Source organism: Schistocerca nitens, chromosome 5 (assembly GCF_023898315.1).
Source record: "Schistocerca nitens isolate TAMUIC-IGC-003100 chromosome 5, iqSchNite1.1, whole genome shotgun sequence".
Taxonomy (NCBI): Eukaryota; Metazoa; Arthropoda; class Insecta; order Orthoptera; family Acrididae; genus Schistocerca; species Schistocerca nitens.
Window position 1 is genome coordinate 291,933,039 of NC_064618.1, and position 24,855 is coordinate 291,957,893.

The 24,855-nt window shown below is 37.4% G+C and overlaps 1 protein-coding gene across 1 annotated transcript in view; it reads left to right on the plus strand.

The window, feature by feature from the left end:
- The window catches only part of LOC126259249 (pre-mRNA-processing factor 6), a 64,776-nt gene extending 49,595 nt beyond the window's left edge, over positions 1 to 15,181 (plus strand). Inside the window, exons 14-19 of the mRNA XM_049955874.1 lie at positions 1,308 to 1,471; positions 2,368 to 2,545; positions 7,237 to 7,438; positions 7,808 to 7,946; positions 8,798 to 8,924; positions 13,966 to 15,181. Coding sequence (XP_049811831.1) covers positions 1,308 to 1,471; positions 2,368 to 2,545; positions 7,237 to 7,438; positions 7,808 to 7,946; positions 8,798 to 8,924; positions 13,966 to 14,118 — 963 coding nt within the window. The 3' untranslated portion in view covers positions 14,119 to 15,181. The remainder of the gene's footprint in view (positions 1 to 1,307; positions 1,472 to 2,367; positions 2,546 to 7,236; positions 7,439 to 7,807; positions 7,947 to 8,797; positions 8,925 to 13,965) is intronic.
- The last annotated feature ends 9,674 nt before the right edge of the window (positions 15,182 to 24,855 follow it).

The following is a 24,855-nucleotide window of genomic DNA, read 5'->3' on the forward strand; positions in this document are numbered from 1 at the left end:
GCAGATCTTTCTAGAACTACACTCGACATACTATTTATTGCAATACTTGTGTCATCTGCAAACTAAATGAACTCTGCTTCTGCCGGTGTAACTGATGAGATATCATTAATGTACACAAGAAAAAGCAATGGCCCTAAGATGGATCCTTGTGGGACACCACATGTAATTTCTTCCCATTCTGATGATGACTGATGACTTAATTCACTAGTCCCTTGCACTGACACCCTTTGCTTCCTGTTAGTGAGGTATGACTTGAACCATTTTGCAGCACTGCCCATGACACCATAGAATCCAATTTATTTAAAAGGATGTTGTGGTGCACACAATCGAATGCCTCTGACAAATCACAGAAAATACCTGCTGCTTGTAACTAGTTATTTAATGAATTAAGTACATTTTCACTGTAGGTGTAAATAGCCTTCTCGATATCAGAACCGTTCAGAAATCCAAACTGTGTTCTTGATAATATGTTATTTGTGCTCAGATGGTTGTGAAGCTGCCTGTACATTACTGTTTCTAAAATTTTTGAGAATGCTGGCAAAAGTGAAATCGGTCTGTAGTTTGATGGTATCTCTTTATCCCCTTTCTTGAATAGAGGCTTAACATCTGCATATTTTAGCCAGTCAGGAAATGTCCCAGTTATAATTGACTGGTTACACAAGTAACTTAGAATTGTACAAAACTCACAAGAACATGCCTTAATTAACTTTGTTGATATTTCATTGTAACCACTAGAATGCTTTGTTTTTAAAGATTTTATTATGGAAGTTATTTCTTTTGGTGAAGTGAGTGACATATTCATGTACCTGAAGCTATTTGTAAAGGCTAGTTTCAGATATTCAAGGGCATTATTTACTGATCCTGACAATCCCATTCTATCAGTAACAGATATAAAGTACTTGTTAAATAGATTTGCCACACTATGCCCATTGCCCATTGGTTACTAATGTGTCATCTACCCTTAGTGCTATTTGCTCCTGTTCCTTTCTGGTTCTACCAGTCTCCTCTTTCACAATGTCTCATATTGTTTTTATTTTGTTCCCTGACATTGCTATCTTCTTCTTGTAGTGCATTTGTTTAGATGTCTGAATTACTTTTTTAAAAAAATATTTTACAGTATTCCTTGTATATTTAGCTAAATCATCAGCATTGGAGCTGAGAGAGAGAGAGAGAGAGAGAGAGAGAGAGAGAGAGAGAGAGAGAGAGAGAGCGCTTTTGTGTCCTAACACAGCAACCTGACAGCTAGCTTCCAGTTTATTGCAAATTGCTCTGGATGTAATCTGGTGTTATCAGATTTTCTGTTTCAGGGTGACGTACCTGCTGCAAGAGGAATATTATCGCTTGCCTTTCAAGCTAACCCAAACTCAGAAGAAATCTGGCTTGCTGCTGTCAAACTTGAATCGGAGAACTCTGAGTATGAACGTGCTCGTCGTCTGCTGGCTAAGGCTCGTGCATCTGCACCAACCCCAAGGTAACTGTAATCTGTTATTGACATAAAATTTGAAATCAGGGAAAATGTTGTCGATGCTTCTTCAATCACAGGACTACATGACATCATATTTTCCATGCTCTTTTGTTAAGATGTAAGGTCAGTGCTACATTTTTATGAATGTGCTTGTAATTAGTCAAAAGAAAGTTAGTAAATCTGAAGTTAAACAGAAAGTAAAACATATAGGTTTACTGTATTCAAAGAGTCACAAGCAATTTTTTTCATTAATCTTTTACAGTGATGGTAGGGATATCAGAGTAATGAATCTCAGTCTTTAGAAACCTGTGATTGAGAAAGATTATCACATTCAAATAATATTATCACTTTGCATGCCACTCTTGACAAACTTTCTTAGTGTTTCCTCAGATTTGATGTTCTGTTTGTATTATCAACTTTTATGTATCTCCTTTGATATTTTCATGGGTTTTGTTAACCAGTAATATGCAACTTCTGGGAAATTCTGTCAATAATCAGAGTGTTTATAAATTCTGTACATTTATCTCAGCCAGAACTCTTGTTTTATTAGCACATTCAGTATGCATTAAACATTTTCAGCAATAATGTAAGCTTTTTCAGAAGTTCTAGCTAATACATTTGAGTGCATATTTTCATTTGGTTTAGTTTAAAGTGCTTGAAACTAATAAAGCTTTTAAACATTTTTGCTTTAATGTGGATGTTGCTGCGCCTTCATTAGGAATGTTTGATTCCCTAAATTTATTTCTGTATTCTGTTATGATTGCCATACTACATTTATTGAACAATATTACATATATGCTATTAAAAAAAATAAAATAAAAAAAATAAAAAGTGTTTAGAATTCTGTCATTCATTGATTATTTAAATTGTTTTTCTTTACACTAAAATTCTCAATCTTGTAGGGTAATGATGAAATCTGCAAAGCTTGAATGGGCTTTGGACAATCTAGAGCAAGCACTTATGCTCTTGGAAGAAGCTATTAAAGTGTTTCCAGAATTTCCTAAACTCTGGCTGATGAAAGGTCAAATAGAAGAGCAGCAAGGGAAAGTTGATAAGGCATGGGACACATATAACATGGGGGTGAGTGTAAACACAGTTTCGTCATTATCACCATTTGTTGCCAGTCATGTTGCTTCACCAGCTCAAATATGATTATTGAATGTCATCATAATTATTACAGCAGTTGTTGAAAGTTCAATAATAGAGGTGTTTTATGTGTACTATGTATTTGTGTTTGAACAATAGATGCCCTATAATTCTAAATCTTAACAGAAAGCTTTATTGTCATAATATGTTACAGAAGTGATTCCACAACTATTTCTTGTCATCTAATATGTGTTGCTATGGAACTAAAGCAACATTACATTGTGGTTAGATTTGTGACTATCTCCTTTATTTTCAAATCATTTAGAAGAAATTTATCTTAAATGTGGTCAAATGTGGCAATATATATGTTTCAAATCTCACTTTTTTATCTGTTGCATTTGGCTCACATACCATGCATCAAACAGAAGACGTAATATAAAAGTAAGGATATACAGTACAAAGTTCAGGCACAAGAAAATAGGTTCAATAATATTTGCAGGCAACAACCAGTTAAAAAGTCCATGACTATTATGTACCTTATTGCAGTTTCTAATAAGAAGATAATGAAGGTACTAGTGGGAAATAAATGTTTTAGTTTGTCAGTGTCTTGCACATAGTGACTTGCTGATTTGAGAGCATTTGTAGCATCTGCAGTTTTGTTACAACAACCAAAAACACCGGAAGTAGAACAGCAGTGACAGAGCATGAGAGTTACACATGCATGTGAACATTGACTAAGGAAAAGAACAGTCCATGCTGAACCTGATAACAGGCAAAGTTTGTTACAGGAAAATCATGGAATACTTCTAGTTGTCAAGTAGAAACTTCACTGAGCACGACTGAAGCAAGAGAGAGTAGGCTGCACTGTCGATGTGCACTGGCTCCATGCGGTCCACAATAGTGCTGGCAACAAGCGAAATGCGTGCCTTTGTTTCAGTCTTTTGCCAGCTACATCACATACATACTCCACGGTTGTGGTGACGTCTTAAGTCTGCGCACCACCACGTGCTTCCCCTTCTCTGTTGAGCTGACATCACTGGAAGGAGGTAGAAGACGTACCGGGTGGGTGGGTCTGCTGCCGGAGATGAACTGGCATAGCTCAGGAGACCACAGGGTTCACTCAGACGACTGCACGGCAGTGGCAGCCACTGTACGCCACGATGATCACCTCCGTCAGCTTGTCGGTGTCCGAAGGGATGTCATCATCGTGAGCCTGGGCAGTCTGCGGCCCAGCAGGGCATACGATTGGAAGTCGATTGGAAGTGACTCGGAGACACGGCAACAACACTGCACTCACTGGTGATGAGAAAAATGTGCCATTGGCAGTGAGAGGTAGTCGTCACGATGACAAGGGAAGGGCCACCGGATGCGTCTGTGAGAGGGCAGCTTCCAGGCAGCTGCTGTCAAACACCGACTGAGAGCTCAGTGCTGCCAGCAACCGCAAGTCAATGTCACCAGCTCCTAACAGTGCCTCAAGCAGCAGTGCTCCCGTGGCGCCTGGCCCCTGGAGTGGAGGGTGCTTGCAGGCCAACTCCCTGCGGGGGTCTTCTTGGGGCTGTGGCGGCGGCAGGTAGGTAGGTGCCCTAACCAGGTTGCAGCTGATTCTTGGTGGGACAGTGATACCGTACCAGTGCCGTGGTGAACGTGCAATAACTGTGCATCACTCGTATTGTCACCAGCACTCGTCAGGCTGCCTACCAAAAGTATGCTGCCAGATAGGGGCACTCAGGGCATACCGTGAAGGGCACGAGCACACCTGTCTGGCAACAGCACCAGGCAGAACAGGTTCAGCAGAGTCAAGAGCTGCAGGCCGTGAAGGATATCTTCCAGTCTTCAGGGATTCAGTGGTGTGTTCGTGTAGGTGCTGAGAAACAACGCAATCTCGAGTCTTACGATGAGTCTGCCGAGCACTTTTTTAACACTGTTTTAAAGATGCACACCATACGCTTTGCCTCTCCATTTGATTGTGGGTGAAATGATGCAGATGTAAAATGGATAACACCATTGCCGAAGTGAAGTGGATAATGCCATTGCAGATGTAGAAATTGTGAAACAATGCTGATGTGAACTGTGGCCATTATCAGAGACAATCATCAGGGACAGTCCTGCAGTCATGAAAAACTGAGTGGGACCTCAGATAGTCTCCTCTGTTCTGATAGGGCACATGCACAGGACATACAGATAGTTGGACAGCTTGTCGAGCATCACTACCCACATAGAATTGCAGAAGGGCCCTGCAAAGTCAATGTGGATGCTGTCCAGTGGCTCACTCGACACGGGACAGGAAGCAAAAGCTCTCGGTAATGCCGCCTACTGCTCGGTGCACTGTTTGCAATCGTGGACGATCTTCTCGATTGCCAAATTGATTCAAGGCCAGTAGACAAAACACTGCACTAGGACTATCGTATGGGTCATACGCCAATGGGCACAGGGTATGGGAGCCAGGATGTGAGCCTGTAGTATTGGAAGGATGATGATGCAGGGCTATCTGAGTCATTGCTAAGGAGGAGAGTGCCATCGACTGCCCTAACAAGGGAGGAAATAGGGGGAGCAGACCGAACACTTTGGTGGGCAGCCACTTGAGCCAACCATTTTAAACAGAATCCACTACCTGTCAGAGCATAGGATCTTTCCGGGTGGCCTGTTTTATGTGATGGACTTTCACTGGAAGAGTACCCACCATGTGCTGCCAATGAGCATTAATTTAGAAGTAGAAAACTTAGGCTTTTGCGAACGACAGGTCGGGTCACATTAGCAGGTGAGACAATGCGTCTGCATTAGCATGGTGTACCATGGATTTGTGATGAATTTCATAGTGATACACACACAAAAACAAAGCCTAATGCTGGAGTCATTCTGCGATCTTGTCGGCAAATTGCGAGTGGGGACTAAAGCGTGCCACAAGTGACTTATGGTCAGTGATGACATGGAACTTGTCGTAGAACAAAACATGGAACTTTCCATCTCTGTACCTTATGGCTAAAGATTCCTTTCTAACTGTGAGTTATTGCACTGAATAGCTGTCAACATCTTCGAGGCATATGCAATAGGCTGTTCAGAGCTGTCAGCATTTCTGTGAGCCAGTACTGCCCCAACCCCATATTGGAAGGTGCGCATTGCTGCAAGGACAAGCTGTTTACCCAGTGTGAAGGGACCAAGGCACCACAATGACTTCAGCAGCAACTTTGGCCCATCTCTCGCAGTCCCCCAAACAAATGAAGAATATCCTTTTTTATGCAATGTGATCAATGGATGAATGATATCCACCACAATCCTGAAAAATTTTGAATAATAACTGACTTAACGCAGGAATGACTGTAGTTCCTTCAGATTCTGCAGCTTACGTAGATTGTCAGTGGCCGCTACATGGTGCTTCATATGTTTGATGCTGTCCTTTGAAAGAAGGTGGCCCAAATTATTGATTTTTGCCTGAGAAAACTTCCATTTCAGCAGATTGCACTTAAAGCCCGCCTCTTGCAATTTAGTGAACAGACCCAGACATTAGTGATATGTTTGTGCCATGAGGAACTCGTGAAATTAATGTCTTCAAGATAGCTTGTACAGTGTGGAACACCTTGCATTAACTCTTTGGTAAGGTAAATTGTTGGAGCTCACAGTGCCAAATGGCAGGCATGTATTACAGTAAAACCCAAAGGGAGTGTTGATTACCATAATTTATTAAGAACCAGAATCAAGCTGAAGCTGGACGTATACCTGTGCCAAATCAGTTTTCGAAAAACACTCACTGCCCTCCAGCGTCACGAATATTTCTTCAGGGTAAAGAATAGGATAGCAGTCCACTATTCATTCAACGTTAATGATGGATTTAAAAAACCCGCACAAGTGAAGTGCCCCTGCAGAGTTATGGATAAACACTTGAGTTGTAGCCCACTGGCTGGAAGGCATGAGATTGATGACGCCCAGGCCTTGCATCTTGTCCAGTTCTTTCTTGATAGTCAGCTGTAGAGCAAATGGAATAGGCTGAGCATAACAAAATTTGAGAACTGCTTTCAGTTTAAGGGCAATGTGGGCATCACAGTCTTTTGCAGCACCCAGTCCTCGAAGCAGCAGAAACCTGAACTCACAGCAGAGGTCATCCAACATCTGGAATGGGATGGAGTTGGAAATGAGAGGCACAGCATCCTGAATTTGAAACTCAAAGTGAATGTGTTGAGATGAAAAATAGTTTCAGACTTCACACAGTCAACAGCCAAAAATGTGACCACCCCTTAACATGCCAATACTCAGCGTTAGTTATGAACTGGCCTTGAACAAGAATCAGCTGATCACTAGAATTGACCAAGTGCTAATTGGTGGAGAATATATGCCATATAATATATGCTCCCGGGAGCAGAAAGACCCTTAGGGGTAAGGTAAGTCTAAGGTAAGTCTTTCCGCTCCCGGGATTGGAATGACTCCTTACCCTCTCCCTTAAAACCCACGTCCTTTCGTCTTTCCCTCTCCTTCGCTCTTTCCTGATGAAGCAACCATTGGTTGTGAAAGCTTGAATTTTGTGTTTACATTTGTGTTTGTTTGTGTGTCTATCGACCTGCCAGCACTTTCGTTTGGTAAGTCACATCATCTTTGTTTTTAGATAGATTCATATATGTCTTTGACTGCTTCATAATCATCCAGAAAGTGCAAAAAAAATTGTTTATTTTTTGTTTATCTGTTTTGTTATATAGATTAAGAAGTGTCCTACTTCAATTCCATTATGGCGATTGTTGTCATCCTTGGAAGAACGTCGTGGTCTGTTAACAAAAGCACGTTCAGTACTGGAGAAAGGCCGATTGCGCAATCCAAAATGTGCTGAACTGTGGTTGGAGGCTATACGTGTTGAATTTCGTGGTGGATTACGAGACATAGCCAATACTCTAATGGCTAAAGGTATGCGTGGAATGTATGACCAGTTGTGATGGCTGAAATTTTTACCTTGAAAGAAACTTTTGTTCTTTACCTAAAAGTTTTTGTCTATTTTTAAGGAATGTCATGTGTTTCACTGTTACAATATTGTTTGAATTTTGATATTAACTCTTTAATAGCATGTTGCAAGAGCTGTTTAACAAGAGACCCCCAATTTATTACGAAACTGGTTTTGAGTAACACCATTATAAATTTGATGAGGAATATGAATCTTTAATCTGTAATTAGATTTGTGCAAAATAAGAGACTCATCTGCAACACTGATGATAATTCAGGCAGATAGACTTGTTCTATTTCCAGTAATAAAAACTTATTACTGAACAAATTTTACAGCACTGCAAGAATGCCCAACATCTGGCATTTTATGGGCAGAAGCTATTTTCCTTGAACAGAGACCTCAGAGAAAGACAAAAAGTGTGGATGCACTGAAGAGATGCGAGCATGACCCTCATGTACTCCTTGCTGTCTCTAAGTAAGTGTCTGTTATATACTTACTCTCTGATTACACACAGTGCAACTTTTGTCATCATAAGAACCCTTTGTTAAGGGAAGCAAACTGTTGGAGAGGCATAGAAATGTAAACATTATGTTGTCACACGTAAATCACTCTCTTCCACTGTTATATCTTCCATTATTATGATGATTTCAGGTTGATGATTGATGATTATTTGTAAATAATAGAATTCCAATGAAAAAATCTTTCTGGCGAGATTTGGATATCAAATTCTTCTTTCTACCCTATCCTGGTTCCATCTTCGTGTTCTCTTTCTTCTCTCACCTCTGTAAACAAAAGTAAAAGAAGCTTAAATATTGGTGATGATCGAAACAGCATTGCTTTTGGCATCACATAATGGTTATTGTAACAATAGTTATTAATTTTTTGATGTACTTGAAGCTTAAAGCATAATTATCTGTTAATTTTTTTTCAATATGCATTCTTCAGTGTGGCTTGATGGTCCATTTGATTTAATGGTAGGGGACTGTAGTTCAGACTGGAAGTTTCCATGTAAAGCTCTTTTGGAAGAGTGCTGCTTTCTTTTTCTTTATTTCGATTGACTCTGGTTTCAAACCATAACATAAATCATTTTAAAGAAGTGACTTATCATTACAGCAGAAGCTTTTAAGTCTTCATGTGATTCAGTAGTTTCGTAGATAATTGTTATGCACATCTGCTGCTGCACAACTCCATGTAACAATAATTGTAAATTAAGAATAATTGTCACTGAAATGTGATTGGTTACACTTATTTTTAATTTTTTATATTTTCATGCACAATCTCTTCATTCATTAATCATTCTATTGTCATGTTTTTCTTTGAAAAAGGTTGTTTTGGTCAGAGAGGAAACTTCAGAAATGTCGTGAGTGGTTCAACAGGACTGTGAAGATTGACTCAGATCTCGGTGATGCATGGGCATATTTCTACAAGTTTGAATTACTCAATGGAACAGAGGCAAGTAATAGTCACAATATAACTAATCTGCAGCTGTACTTATTATTAAATACAGTGTTATCATATTTTACTATAAATACTTCAGTTACTTTTCTATATTCCTATGAATTTTAAGTTAATCTAATGTGAGTACTTACATGCAAATAATAAAGTAGAATTTACTTTGACCATTTTAGTTTCACAAGTCAGTTGAAAAATTACTTGCATGAACTTTCACATTGGGCAACACTTGTTTTCAATCTTGGCAATCCAGAATACTTCCCATGGGGTCACTGGGTCTTAGTTTCAAGGTACTATCCTTAAGACCATGTTTTGTCATCTTTTGTGACTTGTTTAGTAGTTTGACATCGTTGTTGAATACATTTAGCAACATCTGAGGTGCTCGCACTTGCAGCTATTTCCTAACCAAAACATTGGAAAAAAAATTCATTGCATCAGCCAATTGATTTGTCAACACCATCTGTTAGTGATTTGGTGATCATCCATAATAACTTCTTCCACTTTTTCCATGATTTGATTGGTTGATGATTTGCTAGTGTGTAGAGGGCATTTGTTATATTCAACATCTTCATGGCTTTCTTCGAAACATTAGTACCATTAATAAACCCTTGATTTACTAATAACAGTCTAACCAGAAGCCATATTTAACATTTCTAAAACTTTGCTGCACTTTATTCCATTCTTATAACAAAATTTGATACATATTCTGTGACCCATTTTTATATTAAATAAATAATTACCAAAATTACCAAAACGTGCACAACATTTTTGAGAACTGACAACAGACTAAACATCTGATATGGATAACACTGTACAAATACTTTTGAGGCACGGGTACCAACACAATATTGAAAATCGTGCGAATCAGAATTATACAAACATGAATTTACAAAATTCTCAATACTTTGTAACATGCCTCATGTAGTCTTTTTAGTTAAGAAATTTTGTTCTGCTGTACTGTAAGGAATTACCAAGAGATAAAATTATAAAAAAATACATGTATCTATTAAAAAGAATAAGAATCCTGATAAAAGAAGCTTATTATATAACAAAACTAGTCTGGAGGTCAAGAAATATTGGATTTTAGAATTTGAAAAAAAAGAAAAAAAGATCAGAAAAACAGGCATATGACATTCATGTGTTACCATATGATAAGTGTAATGAATTGAACATTTCCTTAGTATATTTTATTAGTAAAGAGTGGCAACTTTTAAAAAAATGGACATGTATATTATTGTAAAAACATCTTCTTCAGGTCTTAAAGATTTTGTTTGATTATCTTGACCATGGCCTGATGAATCAGTCACAGCTGAATGAAATTATATTTAATAAATACAAAAATTTTGCTCTAAACCAAAGTACATCAGTATTAAATACCAGTTTATTGTGAAAATGTTGGTCAGTATTGTTCAACCTTTGCTACTAAATTTGCTACATACACTAAGAACTCATTTATAGTTATTGTGCAGTCATTTTTTTGTGGTGCTGCAGAAGAAAAACCTTGGTGCCCAAAATATTAATACAACTTAGTTTCTTAATTTCTTGACAGTCATCGCTACATCCAGAAATCACTTTTTATTTCTCTGTATTTGATTTGGGTCTCTTCTTGACATAACCAACAAAATTCTTCCAAGAAGTTCTCACTATTCTAATAATCTTTACATTTAAGGCCCATGCCTCACTGCTATGGGTGAGAATTTCCAGCACACAATCCTGATTAATGTTCCACGTGAAGCACGTAAGGGACGTACTTTTCAGTGTAGGTAATTTTTCCCTAAATGAATTCCAAGCAATTAAAGTTAGCTTTACTGCCCTCTGAAGTGAGTTATTGCAATTAAAAATTTAAATATGGACCTGAAAATGTGGCATCTATTTTTGACAAAATTAGAATACATTTTGGGCGAAATTAGAATCTGTCTTGGACAAAATTAGCATCAATTTTTTATGAAATTAGTAGAGGAAGTTGATCACAAAAAATTTAAAAACTTGTGATTGGGGATAAAATAATAATAAAAGAGAATAAATACTTTTTATTCTCCATAATAAGAGCTTCTGAATGGAATGTGCAAAATCCTACACAGCTTATCTTTCCGAAATGATCTTTGCTCTCCATAATAAGAACTTCTGAGTGGAATATTTCACAAAATCGTATACAGTTTTTTTTCCATTTCCGAAATGATCGTTGCCCATTTTCTTCTTTTGACTCTGTTTAAGCTTTCAACAAGTGATACTTTATTTTGAAAATCAGCAGCATTTTCTCCTTGGCAAGATTGAAATATGTTCAACACTGTTGTTTTCTGGTTGCTCTACTACCAACATGATTAAGATGACATTCGGCAGCAATCATAAGCAATTGAAAACTTCGACCACCTGAAGGATGAGGACTCGTGCGGTGGTACAAACACACTCTCCCTCTCACAGGATTTGTAGTCTTTGACAATCATTTGTGCTTCTGTGAAAGCAGACCTAACACATGATCATAGGGAAGGCAAGCCCTCCTGGTATTTTGAGAGCTGTACTTGAAACCTGTGATGGACCAGTATTAGTCTCTTCACTCATTTCAAAATAAGAAAAGAAAACAATTAGCAATACACAACAGAAAGCAAAGCAGAGTACACAAAGTATTTGGTAAAATACAACAGTAATGGCACAATTGCTTGCTGCAATTGGCAGCATCATAAATAAAGTACACTACTGGCCATTAAAATTGCTACACCATTTTGTGAAATGAAATCTTGTGTCTTGTCAATCTGTTGTTGTTCATCCATAAAAACAGCTGTATTTCCTTTTTTTTTTTTTTTTTTTTTTTTTTTAGATTTGATGGTGTGTTCATTTTGGAGTATCTGTCTGAGGTTTTTGAGCATTATTGATTCGTGTTTTTATTGTTTTTGTCGTTCTGCTTTTTCATGTATCTTATAATGTTGTGTATTTCATTTTTTATCAGTTCTCATGTTAGCCTAGTGTTCGTATTGCTATTTCCATTTTTCTCCTATTGTTTCAGAACAGTTTCTGACTATGTTATGAGGTTTTCTATGTATTCTTCATCTACTTTTATATCCTCATTATATTTCAATCCTTGTTTTCAACATATAATTTTCATCAGTCTATGGTAAAATTGATGTGTGTATTTTGATTGTTTATGGTTAATGTTTGTGTTTTGTATTTGTTGTCTCATGAGGTGTGTTATCTTTTTATGTTTTTTTCAATTTCTCTCATGACAGTGTCTACATTCCTTACTTATACCAGTTGACTCATCGAGCTGTAGTGAAAATACATGACCATCGCTTCGCTTTTTGTGGACATTGTACTAGATATCTGAAGACGTAGCATTAGTTTTCCAGGAAATAGTATCAGAAGATTAATCATTTGACAGTGGAACCAAAGACATTTTCTTTTTAGCACCATCACATAACATCGATTTCCCCATTTCTTAACATGCAGGAAAAATTACATCCTCTGCAGTAGTATGGGGTTGCATTTTCTTGCTACTATGTCAGCAATCTTATAACTGGCCACTTGTACTTTTTCAGAAATAATTGCTCTCCATACTATAGCTATGGCTTGCTTTTCTGCTGATGAAATCAGTTGGCTAAATAATTCTTTTCATTCCCAGATAAGTGGCGACCATGGTTGCTATTCAACAGTCTTTTCAGTTTGCTAGGGATCATAAATTAATTGGTTAGTTTTTCTAAGAATGATGCATTCTGGTACCAGACAGTTTTCAGGTCCACTGAATGTAAATCCAAGTTTAAATAACTCTCTTGGTACTTACACACTGTTCCATTAGGTTTCACTGTTTTCACAAGACTTACATTTGAAATCTATCACTCTCACTTTTGTTATTGTTATTTGTTTCTGTCACTGACTCATCTTAAAATTTTTTTCCTTTTAGTCAAAAATCAGCACATTAACTGGACAGTGCATGCATGCGTGTAACTAAAAATCCACCTCAAAGTATGCCTCAACAAGGATTGCGTTAGGACTGTGAGCCTACAAACAACTTGATTGGTGGAGACAAGCTGTGCACATGCTAGATGGAGGCTCTCATATTGTTGCCGACTCAAACATTGTCTCCCCGTTTACTATTGCCAACTCGTGTCAGTGTTCTGTGGGAACTTGCTACAGTGCTACAGCTGTGAACAAAAAACAGTTTAAGAACCAGTGCTGTAGACCCAGTTGAGTTCCTGGTAAAATATGTTAGTATGGGTTTACTATGCAGTTCAGCTTCAGTTTGACATTTTTTTTTGTGAGTGTAGCAGCATTGGTTTGCCAATTGTATAATTTAAAGTATTTATTTAATCACTGTTTATAAAAATCAGTGTCACTCAAAACATACAACAGCATGCAATACTGCATTGAACTCCTAACATTAAATCACACAATTTGATATATGCATTTATTATGTAGGTTCACTGTCCGCAATATTTGTAATTTTCCCGGTAATACTTGGGAGTAATATTTCACAGCTCTAAAGCAACACTTTTGACAGTTTGACAATGTATCTGCCACTTGCTCACACGTCAGTTGCTTCCAGGATTTCCTATTCTTTTATCTGTGGCTGCCTTTTGTCCTTGGCACTCAGCACCTGCCATACCTTAGCTGTTCCAACTCATTGCTGTGCCGAGAAAATCTATGGAATCACATCATTGCTGCATTACTCTCCCAGGCCATACTGAAAGCTAGCAGGACTTATAAACTCATGTTGTCCGTTACAAAGAGAAAACTGATATGAAAGGTGCACCTTTTTTGTCTAATCTGTCTCCTGTCTTGTGAAGCAGAATAATTACAGCAGTTCCAGTTTTGGTGCCCACTGACTTAAATATATTGTTGTTTGTGTGTATTTTGTCTAGCTTTTGAACTCCATAATTATTATTTATATAATGTAGTGATGATACAGTTTTTTATGTAGAACTTTTTGCAGTGGGCCAGTTATTGATGCAAGGGTAAAACATACCAAGTATTATTTTAGTGCCTTCTGGTCTTTTGTGACTCAATTGTACTGTATCATTTTTATATACATATTTATCTCATTTTTGTGTAGGAGCAACAAGAGGAGGTTAAGAAGAGATGTATTGCTGCAGAGCCTCATCACGGTGAAGCTTGGTGTAAGGTTTCAAAGGACATTCGTAATTGGCGGTTCAATACAGAACAAATCTTGCGTCTTGTTGCAAAGGATCTTCCCATTCCTGTGTAAATAACAGTAGTTCACTTAAGTGAGTGAGTAATGCTGTATAAAACATTGTAATATTTATGTATGTTCTCATGTGACCTACATGTGTCAGTATATATTGTGAGTTGAAAGAAAACAAGAAAGTTGTGTCTTTAGTGTTTTCTGTGTCTACACTTGCCCCTTTTTTTGGCATGAATAATTGTGTGTGTGTGTGTGTGTGTGTGTGTGTGTGTGTGTGTGTGTTACATGGTGACCTCTCATTCAGGGCTATACACGTATTATTTCTGGCTGTAAATGAAGTGCTCAGAACATTAACATATTTCAAAAGTGATTACTAAACAATCACATAGCATATATAATGTTCATTTGGAATAAACATAATGTTTTATTGTGTGTTGTAATGTGTTTAAGTTGTGTACATGCTTATGCGATCTCATTTGTATGAGAGCAGTATTTGTCTTTCTGTAAATTACCATTAACCACACTCCTCAAAGATGTTCTTGAAAACATCATTCATCTTTTTGTAGCAAATTCCAACATATTAATTTCAATGCCACACAGTCATTGTGGTGTATAGTTTTATTTAAAAAAAATTGTGGTCACATTTAAGCACCTAAAGAATGTGATAGCAACAATTTATATTCATCTTAATTTTATATTGTGATGTACTGTGGTGCACTGTATATATACCTTTTTTTGTTTTTTTGTTTTTTAGGAATTTTATGGCAGGAGTTAACTTTTTTTCAGTGCTTCTGTGGAGTATCTCCTAGCCATCAAGAGTTATGTAAAGTGTACATAGTTTTATTACATCAATCACTGCAGATGTGGAACTGTAATGTATGTTCCAGTCAAGATGGATAATTAAATAACCAGTTTGACTGTTTATATACATTTGTTAACTTTTGTAACCTTATTGTACAAATAGTCCCAAGATGACCAAAGTTTGCTGATGCATATAGGAAACTGTAATTTTCACCCTCAGATGAATCATAAATATTAAAAATATGACTCATAAAGAAGAATACTTACTTTTATGTCACTCATTCTTCAAATATCCATAAAAAATTAAATCATTTTTATGAAGCTATGAGCACATTCTGTAAATGTGTCATGTTGTCTTTCCCCCCCCCCCCCCCCTCCTGCCTCCCCACCCTAAAAAAGTGTGTAGAAATATACTATTTATCAATAGACTACACATTGGTAGAAATAAATTTCACAAAGTTGTACAAAATTATAATTAGAAGCAACTTAGATTTAAATTGAGATATCGTATTACTTTATACTGCTTATTGTAGGTAACAAAGTGCTACAAGAACCCAGTTACATATATCTCCTGTTTATTGCCTCCTATAGTTACAGTGAGATGTGTTTCATTTGTGACTCATTGTAACAAACTGACATTCCCTCCAACATAAAACACAAACAATCTTCATTGTTTTGACATTAAAATGTGATATTACATGTCATAATATTACTACAAAAGAAAACACACTTTTTGCTTATGTTTCATAACTTTGTATTTTAAATGGCCCTGGTTCAGATTTCAGGTACACTTTGTAGTGTTATTATTGTTAAAGCTATTTTTTGGTAATTTCAGTCTTTCACCAAGAACTGAATGTTTAATCAAGTAAAATAATAAAATTACCCAAAAATGATAATAATAGAAAAGCCTTTCATGCAATTGCTTGGTCAGCATGTGTAGCTGCTGCCTCCTTGATAGTCAGATGTGCTCTGCTATTGCCAAGCATTTCGTTTCTTTACTCCTTGGAAGCAGACTTATTACACCAGCTTGCATTGTATCACTAAACATCCAAACTAGCACAGTATGAGTAACATGATTTTACGGGTGGTTGCCCAGGCAGAGGCGTCATGGTGGAGGGCGAAGACGTGGGACAGGGAAAGGGATTTCTTGTGGTAGTAACACTGAGGGGATGGTGTGTGTGCGTTGAGTGTGTGTGTGTGTGTGTGTGTGTGTGTGTGTGTGTGTGAGAGAGAGAGAGAGAGAGAGAGAGAGAGAGAGAGAGAGAGAGTAAGCTGGTGCTGGGATTCTCATTTGTGTGTTGTGCGCAGCATGTTCCACAACGAGGTGATCAAGTTTATAGTTAACAGCATATTGACAGTGACCATTTATGTGAGTAGACAACTGGTTAGCTGTCATATATAAATAAAACTTTGTGCAGAAACTGAACTGCAACTGGTATATGACATAGATGCTTTCATCCATGGTGATACGACTGCTTTGGGAGATTGTGAGTGGTCATGTGTAACAGATTTTTTACCAGAATCGTTCACAGGTGACTGAACTGTAGTTTAGGATTGGTAATATAAAGGGCATATGGATGGACCAAATTACTGTGTAATTTTAGTGGGTAATGAATGGGTAGAGACTCCAAAAATTCACATTTTTCGGTAAATGCAAAATAGGTGTGGATTCTGCCTCAAAATGTGAAAAAGTGAAATTACTTAATAGACCTTATTTCATAGTGAATTGTATCCATATGAACTATTTTATCAGATAGTTAAATAGCTTCAATTTTGAAAATGTAACAAATTTTCAATTATTAGAATTGTACATCATCTGGTGAATTTCAGTTTGAAAAGATAATGACATAAGGACCTGTTTACAAAATAAAAAGGGTATGAAAGCAATGACATATCAATGCGCACAATGAGCTGGTGCCATGCCAGCTGTGGATCGTTGAATGGTCTATTTAAGGTACACACCATGTAATCCAATGTAGTAGTGCTCAGCCATTGGACCTAGCATTTTACAACAGATAAATGCATACATTTGTTTGTTAGCCAAAGCTCAAAACATGGTATAATGCGAAAACGTTTAGCATGGTAAATTAGGTGGCAGATGTTTAGAACTGTGATCATATCGAATCCCAATAGAGGTCGGATCTGAACTACGTCGTTAACAATACTCTGCTAACCTCAACAAGCAACTGCACGGTAGCCATCCCCATATGTTTAGTATTGTGTACTGCTCATGGTTTTCTTATTTGTACAGATGTGGTGTATCACAGATTTTGATTACCAACCTTACAACACCAGGAGAGATTGACATCCCTGTAACAATGTGCCAGTCCTGCTGTAGGCTGCTGCCCTGCTAAAGGGAAATGGGCTTGTTTTCCTGCACCTCTCCTCTCCTGTCTGGCAATCAAAATTCTAGCTTGTTTACACTCACTGTTATCTGCCGCTACAGCAAAAATGCCTGGACTCTGTGCTATAGTGACTGGAAAACGAAATGTGTAACTTTTTTCGACTGCGCCAAAATCCTTCTCCTAACGTAAAAATAGAATTACTGTATCTTTGGTTCTACATCTCTGCTAAATAGCTTGTCAGTTCAATTTGTACCATTGTCAAGCATGGGTCTTGCAGCAATGAATGCCCACAGAAGGCCAAAATTAATAGCCTGCACATTTTGTAATCATTGAATTGGGCAGGAAAAGACAAGTTAAGTCCAGAAACACCAAAATTTGGTGACACATTCAGTTCACTGATGGGAAAACGCTCCTGCTTTTCAACAGAACATTCATTCTTGAAAGATTAAATAGTGCCAAACCAAGAAAACAAAGACCATTTTGGAACAAAAAGGTGTTGAAATTTTTGCAAAAGCAAACAATCCAGTCAAAAAGTTCCCAATCAGTGATTTTGTTAACAGTCAATTTGAAAGAACTAAGGCTTTGTTCGTTTTCATTCATGTAGCATGATAATCTTTTATATTGGTGCATCTAATCATTTACAAACACAAAAAAATAATAAAAATAGATGTGAATTTTGCCAAAAATTGATTCTTCATTTACCAGTCACTATGGTTGGGATATGGAAAATGGAAATGAGCGTATGGCGTCAGTGGCTTGAAGTTCCCAGGCAGGAAGTTCGGCCACCAAGTGCAAGTCTTCAACAATGGGGATGAAATGATGGTGAGGACAGCACAACACCCAGTCCTTGAAGAGAGAAAATGTCCCACCCCAGTCGGGAATCAAATCCGGGCCCCCATGTGTGGCATTGCAACGTGCTGACCGTTCAGCTAATGGGGTGGGCACTATGGTTGTGGTAATATTTTTGTAGAATAACTTCCAACTCCAAAATTAACTCAAAAATGACCAGTGTTTGACTTAAAATTCCTGCCAGTCTCAAAAATGGTGATATATTCGATGCCGCAGGAAACCTATCTCTGTTTGGTAAACATTGGATTCAATTGGCAGCAGCAGTGCACTGATGCAATGAACATGAGTTGCGGTGATTCACAAGCTTGCTAACACTGTCTCCCTCCTGCCCTGCCATCACACAACCAGACCACTGTCTAGCCTATGATGTGACGTTGCAGTCTATAGTGCCAGTGAACTTAAATTGAGAGTGATTTGTGTTATCAATAACAGTATAATGTTTATGTTAATAGCTAGTTTCGTCATGAAAAAAAAAGGTGTTCATATGATGTGGGATATAAACTGAAAATAATAGCATATGCAGAACATGGAAACAGAGCAGCTGAGCAGCATTTCGGCCTTCCACCAACAGATAAAACCATATGCAATTGGCGGGCTAGTAAAGAAGAACTGAAAAAAATGAGGAAGACTAAATGTGCAAATAGAAGATTGTATGCAAAATTGCCAAAACTAGAAGAGGACATATTGAAATGGATTCAAGGATACCATCAAAATGGCAATGGAGTTAACACAAAAAAGATTCAAATACATGCTCGTAAGCCAGCACTACAGAGTCTATAGACGTTAAGGGTGGAGTTGGCTGCTGCTACAGAATTATAAAGTGCTGTGGGCTTAGCATGCAAACCAAAACCAAAATATCTCAGAAAAGTGCACAAAGAGAAATTAATATATTTCCATCACTTTATTATTCAACAGTGAAAGAAAACCAGTGTGGAACTAAGCGAAATAGCGAATATGGATGAAACACGTGACATTTGATGCGCTGAATAATAGAAATGTTGCTGTGAAAGGTACTAAAGCTGTAACTATAAAAACAAGGGGACATGAAAAAATGCACTACAGTCTTGTCCTTTCACATTGTGCTAAATTCAATCCAGTGATCATTTTCAAGTGCAAAACAGTGCCAGAACCTTCTGAAATACCACCAGGTGTTGTTCATGTCCATGACAAGGTTTGGATGGATGAGACTGGTATGAAGTTATGGATTAACAGAGTGAGAAAGAGAAGGAAGGGTGCTTTATTGAAGAAGAGTTCTCTTCTTGTGCCAGACCAGTTTAGTAGTCATTTGAAAAATTCTGTGAAAGAGAAATTCAGGCAGGGAAATACGAGTCTGGTTCCATCTGTCAGCGACTGTGGTCGTGCGTGTGTGGGTTGCATATATATAAAATAGAAAGAAACATTCCACATGGGAAAAATATATTAAAAACAGAGATTCCATGACTTACCAAACGGGAAAGCGCTGGTAGATAGGCACAATAAAAAACACACAAACACACACACAAAATTTCGAGCTTTCGCAACCCCCGGTTGCTTCGTCAGGAAAGAGGGAAGGAGAGGGAAAGATGAAAGGATGTGGGTTTTAAGGGAGAGGGTAAGGAGTCATCCAATCCCGGGAGTGGAAAGACTTACCTTAGGGGGAAAAAAAGGACAGGTATACACTCGCGCACACACACACATATCCATCCACACATATACAGACACAAGCAGACATATTTAAAGACAAAGAGTTTGGGCAGAGATGTCAGTCGAGGCGGAAGTGCAGAGGCAAAGATGTTGTTGAATGGTAGGTGAGGTATGAGTGGCGGAAACTTGAAATTAGCGGAGATTGAGGCCTGGTGGATAACGGGAAGAGTGGATATATTGAAGGGCAAGTTCCCATCTCCAGAGTTCGGATAGGTATACCTCACCTGCCCTTCAACAACATCTTTGCCTCTGCACTTCCGCCTCAACTGACATCTCTGCCCAAACTCTTTGTCTTTAAATATGTCTGCTTGTGTCTGCATATGTGTGGATGGATATGTGTGTGTGTGCGAGTGTATACCCGTCCTTTTTTCCCCCTAAGGTAAGTCTTTCCGCTCCCGGGATTGGAATGACTCCTTACCCTCTCCCTTAAAACCCACATCCTTTCGTCTTTCCCTCTCCTTCCCTCTTTCCTGATGAGGCAACAGTTTGTTGCGAAAGCTTGAATTTTGTGTGTATGTTTGTATTTGTTTGTGTGTCTCTCGACGTGCCAGCGCTTTCGTTTGGAAAGTCACATCATCTTTGTTTTTAGATATATAATAGAGGGAAACATTCCACGTAGGAAAAATATATCTAAAAACGAAGATGATGTGACTTACCAAATGAAAGTGCTGGCAGGTCGACAGACACACAAAACACAAACATACACACAGAATTCAAGCTTTCGCAACAAACTGTTGCCTCATCAGGTAAGAGGGAAGGAGAGGGAAAGACGAAAGGATGTGGGTTTTAAGGGAGAGGGTAAGGAGTCATTCCAATCCCGGGAGCGGAAAGACTTACCTTAGGGGGAAAGAAGGACGGGTATACACTCGCGCACACACACATATCCATCCACACATGGGATATGTGTGTGTGTGCGAGTGTATACCTGTCCTTTTTTCCCCCTAAGGTAAGTCTTTCCGCTCCCAGGATTGGAATGACTCCTTACCCTCTCCCTTAAAACCCACATCCTTTCGTCTTTCCCTCTCCTTCCACTCTTTCCTGATGAGGCAACAGTTTGTAGCCAAAGCTTGAATTTTATGTGTTTGTTTGTGTGTCTATCAACCTGCCAGCACTTTTGTTCGGTAAGTCACATCATCTTTGTTTTTAGATATATTTTTCCCACGTGGAATGTTTCCGTCTATATAGGGAAACATTCCACGTGTGTTTGTTTGTGTGTCTATCGACCTGCCAGCGCTTTCGTTCGGTAAGTCACATCATTTTTAAAAACAAAGATGATGTGACTTACCAGACGAAAGCGCTGGCAGGTCGATAGACACACAAACATACACACAAAATTCAAGCTTTCGCAACAAACTGTTGCCTCATCAGGGAAGAGGGAAGGAGAGGGAAAGACGAAAGGATGTGGGTTTTAAGGGAGAGGGTAAGGAGTCATTCCAATCCCGGGAGTGGAAAGACTTAAAAATTTTGGTGCATGTTATAGTCCGTAGTGTAGCATCTGGGTCTATAAAATATGGTACCAGAAAATAAATAATGTTTCTGTTATTACCTTTCTTTTAAAATTTATATACCTCTCTTACCAAACATTTTCCCCAAATCTGTCAGAATGAATACTTGCCCATTCATCTCCAATTCAGAAAACTCAATCTGACTTTGGCCAAGAACCAGTTGCATATACTTTTCCTGAAATCCGTCTGGTTCTTGATATCAATCTTATTGAATTCCTCAGTTGAATCTTCTGGTCTGAGAGGCCGTGGTTGATGTATAAAATTTCCACCTGACGTTTCGTCTCCATCTGCAGGAGACATCTCCTGAGGTTGTCCGGCTAATGCCGGGCATTGAACATTTGGTATTGATTTTCATGTTTCAGTGTGTGTGGTAAGGGTATTTAGTCATTGTAATGTAATGCATTGTAGTGAAATTAAATCAGGTGGAACTGTGCAATTTAGATCAGGAAATGAGACACTAAAGTAGTAGATGAGTTTTTTGGGGAACAAAACAACTGACAATGTTGTAAGTAGAGTGTATATAAAATCAGACTAGCAATAGCAACAGAAGCATTTCTGAAGGAGAAAATATTTTAATATCCAATATAAAATTATGTGTTAAAAAGTCTTCTTCTGAAGATATTTGACTGGAGTGTAACCTTATATGGAAGTAACATGAGGAGCATAGACAGTGTAGACCAGGAGGGCATAGAAGCTACTGAAATGTGGTGCTACAGAAGTTGAGATTAGATGAGTAGATCAGGTAACTAAAGAAGTGCTACTGAATCGAACTGGAGAAAAAAAGTTTATGGCAGTACATGAATAAAAGAAATGGATTGGTTGATAAAGACATATCCTGAGGCATGCGAAGCAAAACCAAATTATCTCAGAAAATGCCACAAGAGTATGAAGAAAAATATTATATTTCCATTACTTTGTTATTCAACATTGAAAGAAAACCAGTGAGTAACTAAATCAATAGCGAACTGGACGAAACTCCTCTGACATTTGATGTAATGTGGTGGCTAATAGAACTGTTGCCATGAAAGGTGCTAAACATGAACATGAAAAAATGCACTACAGTGCTGACAGAACTAAACTTAATACAATGATTGTTTTCAATCAGAAAACAATGCCAAAACCTTCTGAAATACTGCTAGGTGGTGTTGTCCATGTCCATGATGGGTTGGATGGATGAGGCTGGTGTGAAATTATTGATTAACAGAGTGAGGAAGATAAAAAAAGCCACTTCATTGAAGGAGAGTTCTCTTCTTGTGCCAGATCAATTTAGTAGCCATGTGAAAAGCTCTGTGAAAGAGAAACCGAGACAGGAAAATACTGAGCTTGCTCTTATTTCAGGAGGACTTACTTCACAACTGCAACCTCTTGATGTCTTGATAAATAAGGCATTTAAAGTGTATATGAGAGAGGAATGGAACAAATGGTTAATGGATGAAACCCACCATTAATTCAGCCAAAGGGAGCTTTAAAACGACCTATAATCAAACAAGTGTGTCAGTGGATAAAACAGTCGTAGTCTATAGTGAGCAAAGACATTATTGTTCAATCTTTCAAGAAGTTGGGCATAAGTATCACTCTCAATGTAAGTGAAGACCATATTATATATAAAGAGGACAATGATGACAACGAAGAGGAAGGAGAAGAAGAAAGTTCAAATGATGATTTTCAGAGATTTTAAATGTCAGTTCAGTTTTATAAACTAAGAATTTTTTTAGTTGGGCTTTGCAAATCAAATAATAAAAAAATAACAATGCTATCTAAAAAATGTTTAAAAATTAAGGTGCGTGTGATAGTCTGTAGCATCTTATAGTCCATAAAATAAGGTATATGTCCAACTAGAATGGCAACAAGTCACAGCAATACACTAATATTTGTGATAATTGCAGCACCAAGAATGATTACTAAAGCTATATACTACATATTAGATTCATGAAAAGACACACAAATGATTAGAATTAAAGAACTATGTATGTTTAAGCACAGTCCAGTCCACTGTGAAGTGCCGACATGCTGCCATCAGGCTTTCTAAATGTCGAGCATGAAATCAAACAACATTTGAATATGTTACTAGTGAATCTCCCTCCATGCACTTTGTTTTCACATCACAAAGCATCAGCAGTTGTTACCTGAGAAACATGACGATGACTTGCCAATTAAATGTATCCCAGATATGTTTGATAGTGACAGTGCACACTATTCTTCATAGAGGTCTTGCACTTTCCTTGTGAAATGCTGATGAACAAACAGTTACATATATCTGTGGAAACACTGATTGCTTCCATTTTCATAGGCTTTTACATGGACTATACCACATAAACATTTTCTGAAATCCAGAAGTTCATTTATGGGATAATTTGGTATCTTTATTTATAACAGTCTTGTTGCTTTTTGTTTGGGTAGTTATATTTTGATGTTTTATTTTCAGATGTACATAAATACAAAAAATTATACATATAGAAATAAAATACATACAGTTTAAATTGACTAGAAAGAGATGATTTACACTATCATTAGACAAAATTTTAAGAGTTCTTATGTATAATATGATTCATATTCATGCTATACTTCAGATAAGATATATCCACCTAAGCCTGTTGACAGACTAGTGTTTTACATCAAATAAAATGTTATTGACAAACAGTTCAAACTTCATGAAATCATATAGTATTCTAGTATGGTTTATTTTAGTTATCTGTGCAAATAAAATTTGCATTTCTCTTTGATTCTGAAGAGAGTGTGTGACTTGAATGTAACAAGACTGTGAAAATGCAATACTCTTGCCTATGTCACTCACAATTCGCATAAAGTAAAACAGTAAGCTGTACATGTCTCAGAGTTTGTATTGATAAGGTCTGATACTGAACATACATTATTTTAACACTACTTAACACATGCATTTAGGTTTACATTAATTCATTCTAAAAATGTTTTCAATCAGTATCATCACTATGTAATAACTCGTATACCATCACACAAGATTTTCATCACTGTTTAATAGAATATTTTCTGTCTCATAAGATTGCTGTTGTAAAGTAAAACCTATGAAAGAAAATAAACTTTGAGACTTGTGGGAATTAAAACCACAACTTGGTGGAGTGAATAGGTAAAACTTGCCTGATGGACTGGTAACTATAACATGTAATGAAATAATCATGTACAAAAGTTTAAAAGTTTTCTTTTTAAATTCTGTTTTTCTGTTCAACAGAAAAGACTTTACCAGACACAGTTTCACTTCTCTGTTTTCTCTCATGTCTGTGTGTGTGTACTGGCAACACCTCTCTTTTTATGACTTCAGTCAAGTAAGAAACATACTCTTTTGGATAGTTGAGTTTTTAAACACTGCTTTAATGTCGTATCAGCTTGGTGTAACATTAGGTGTGTACTTTTTCTGTGAAATATTTAGTGACTGATGGCTAGCTAATAAATTTTGAAATTATGTGTACACATGAGAGCCCAGAAAGAATTCCACAAAATGCACAAGTTACCATTAAAGTTACTTTCAACAACATGTAGAAAGTATATTTAAGATATATGTCAGAAACAAGATAAGTGAGCAGTTTATTCTCCTCTTTACACATTGGCAAAAATATTTGAATGCTTCTGTATATAGCCAGAGA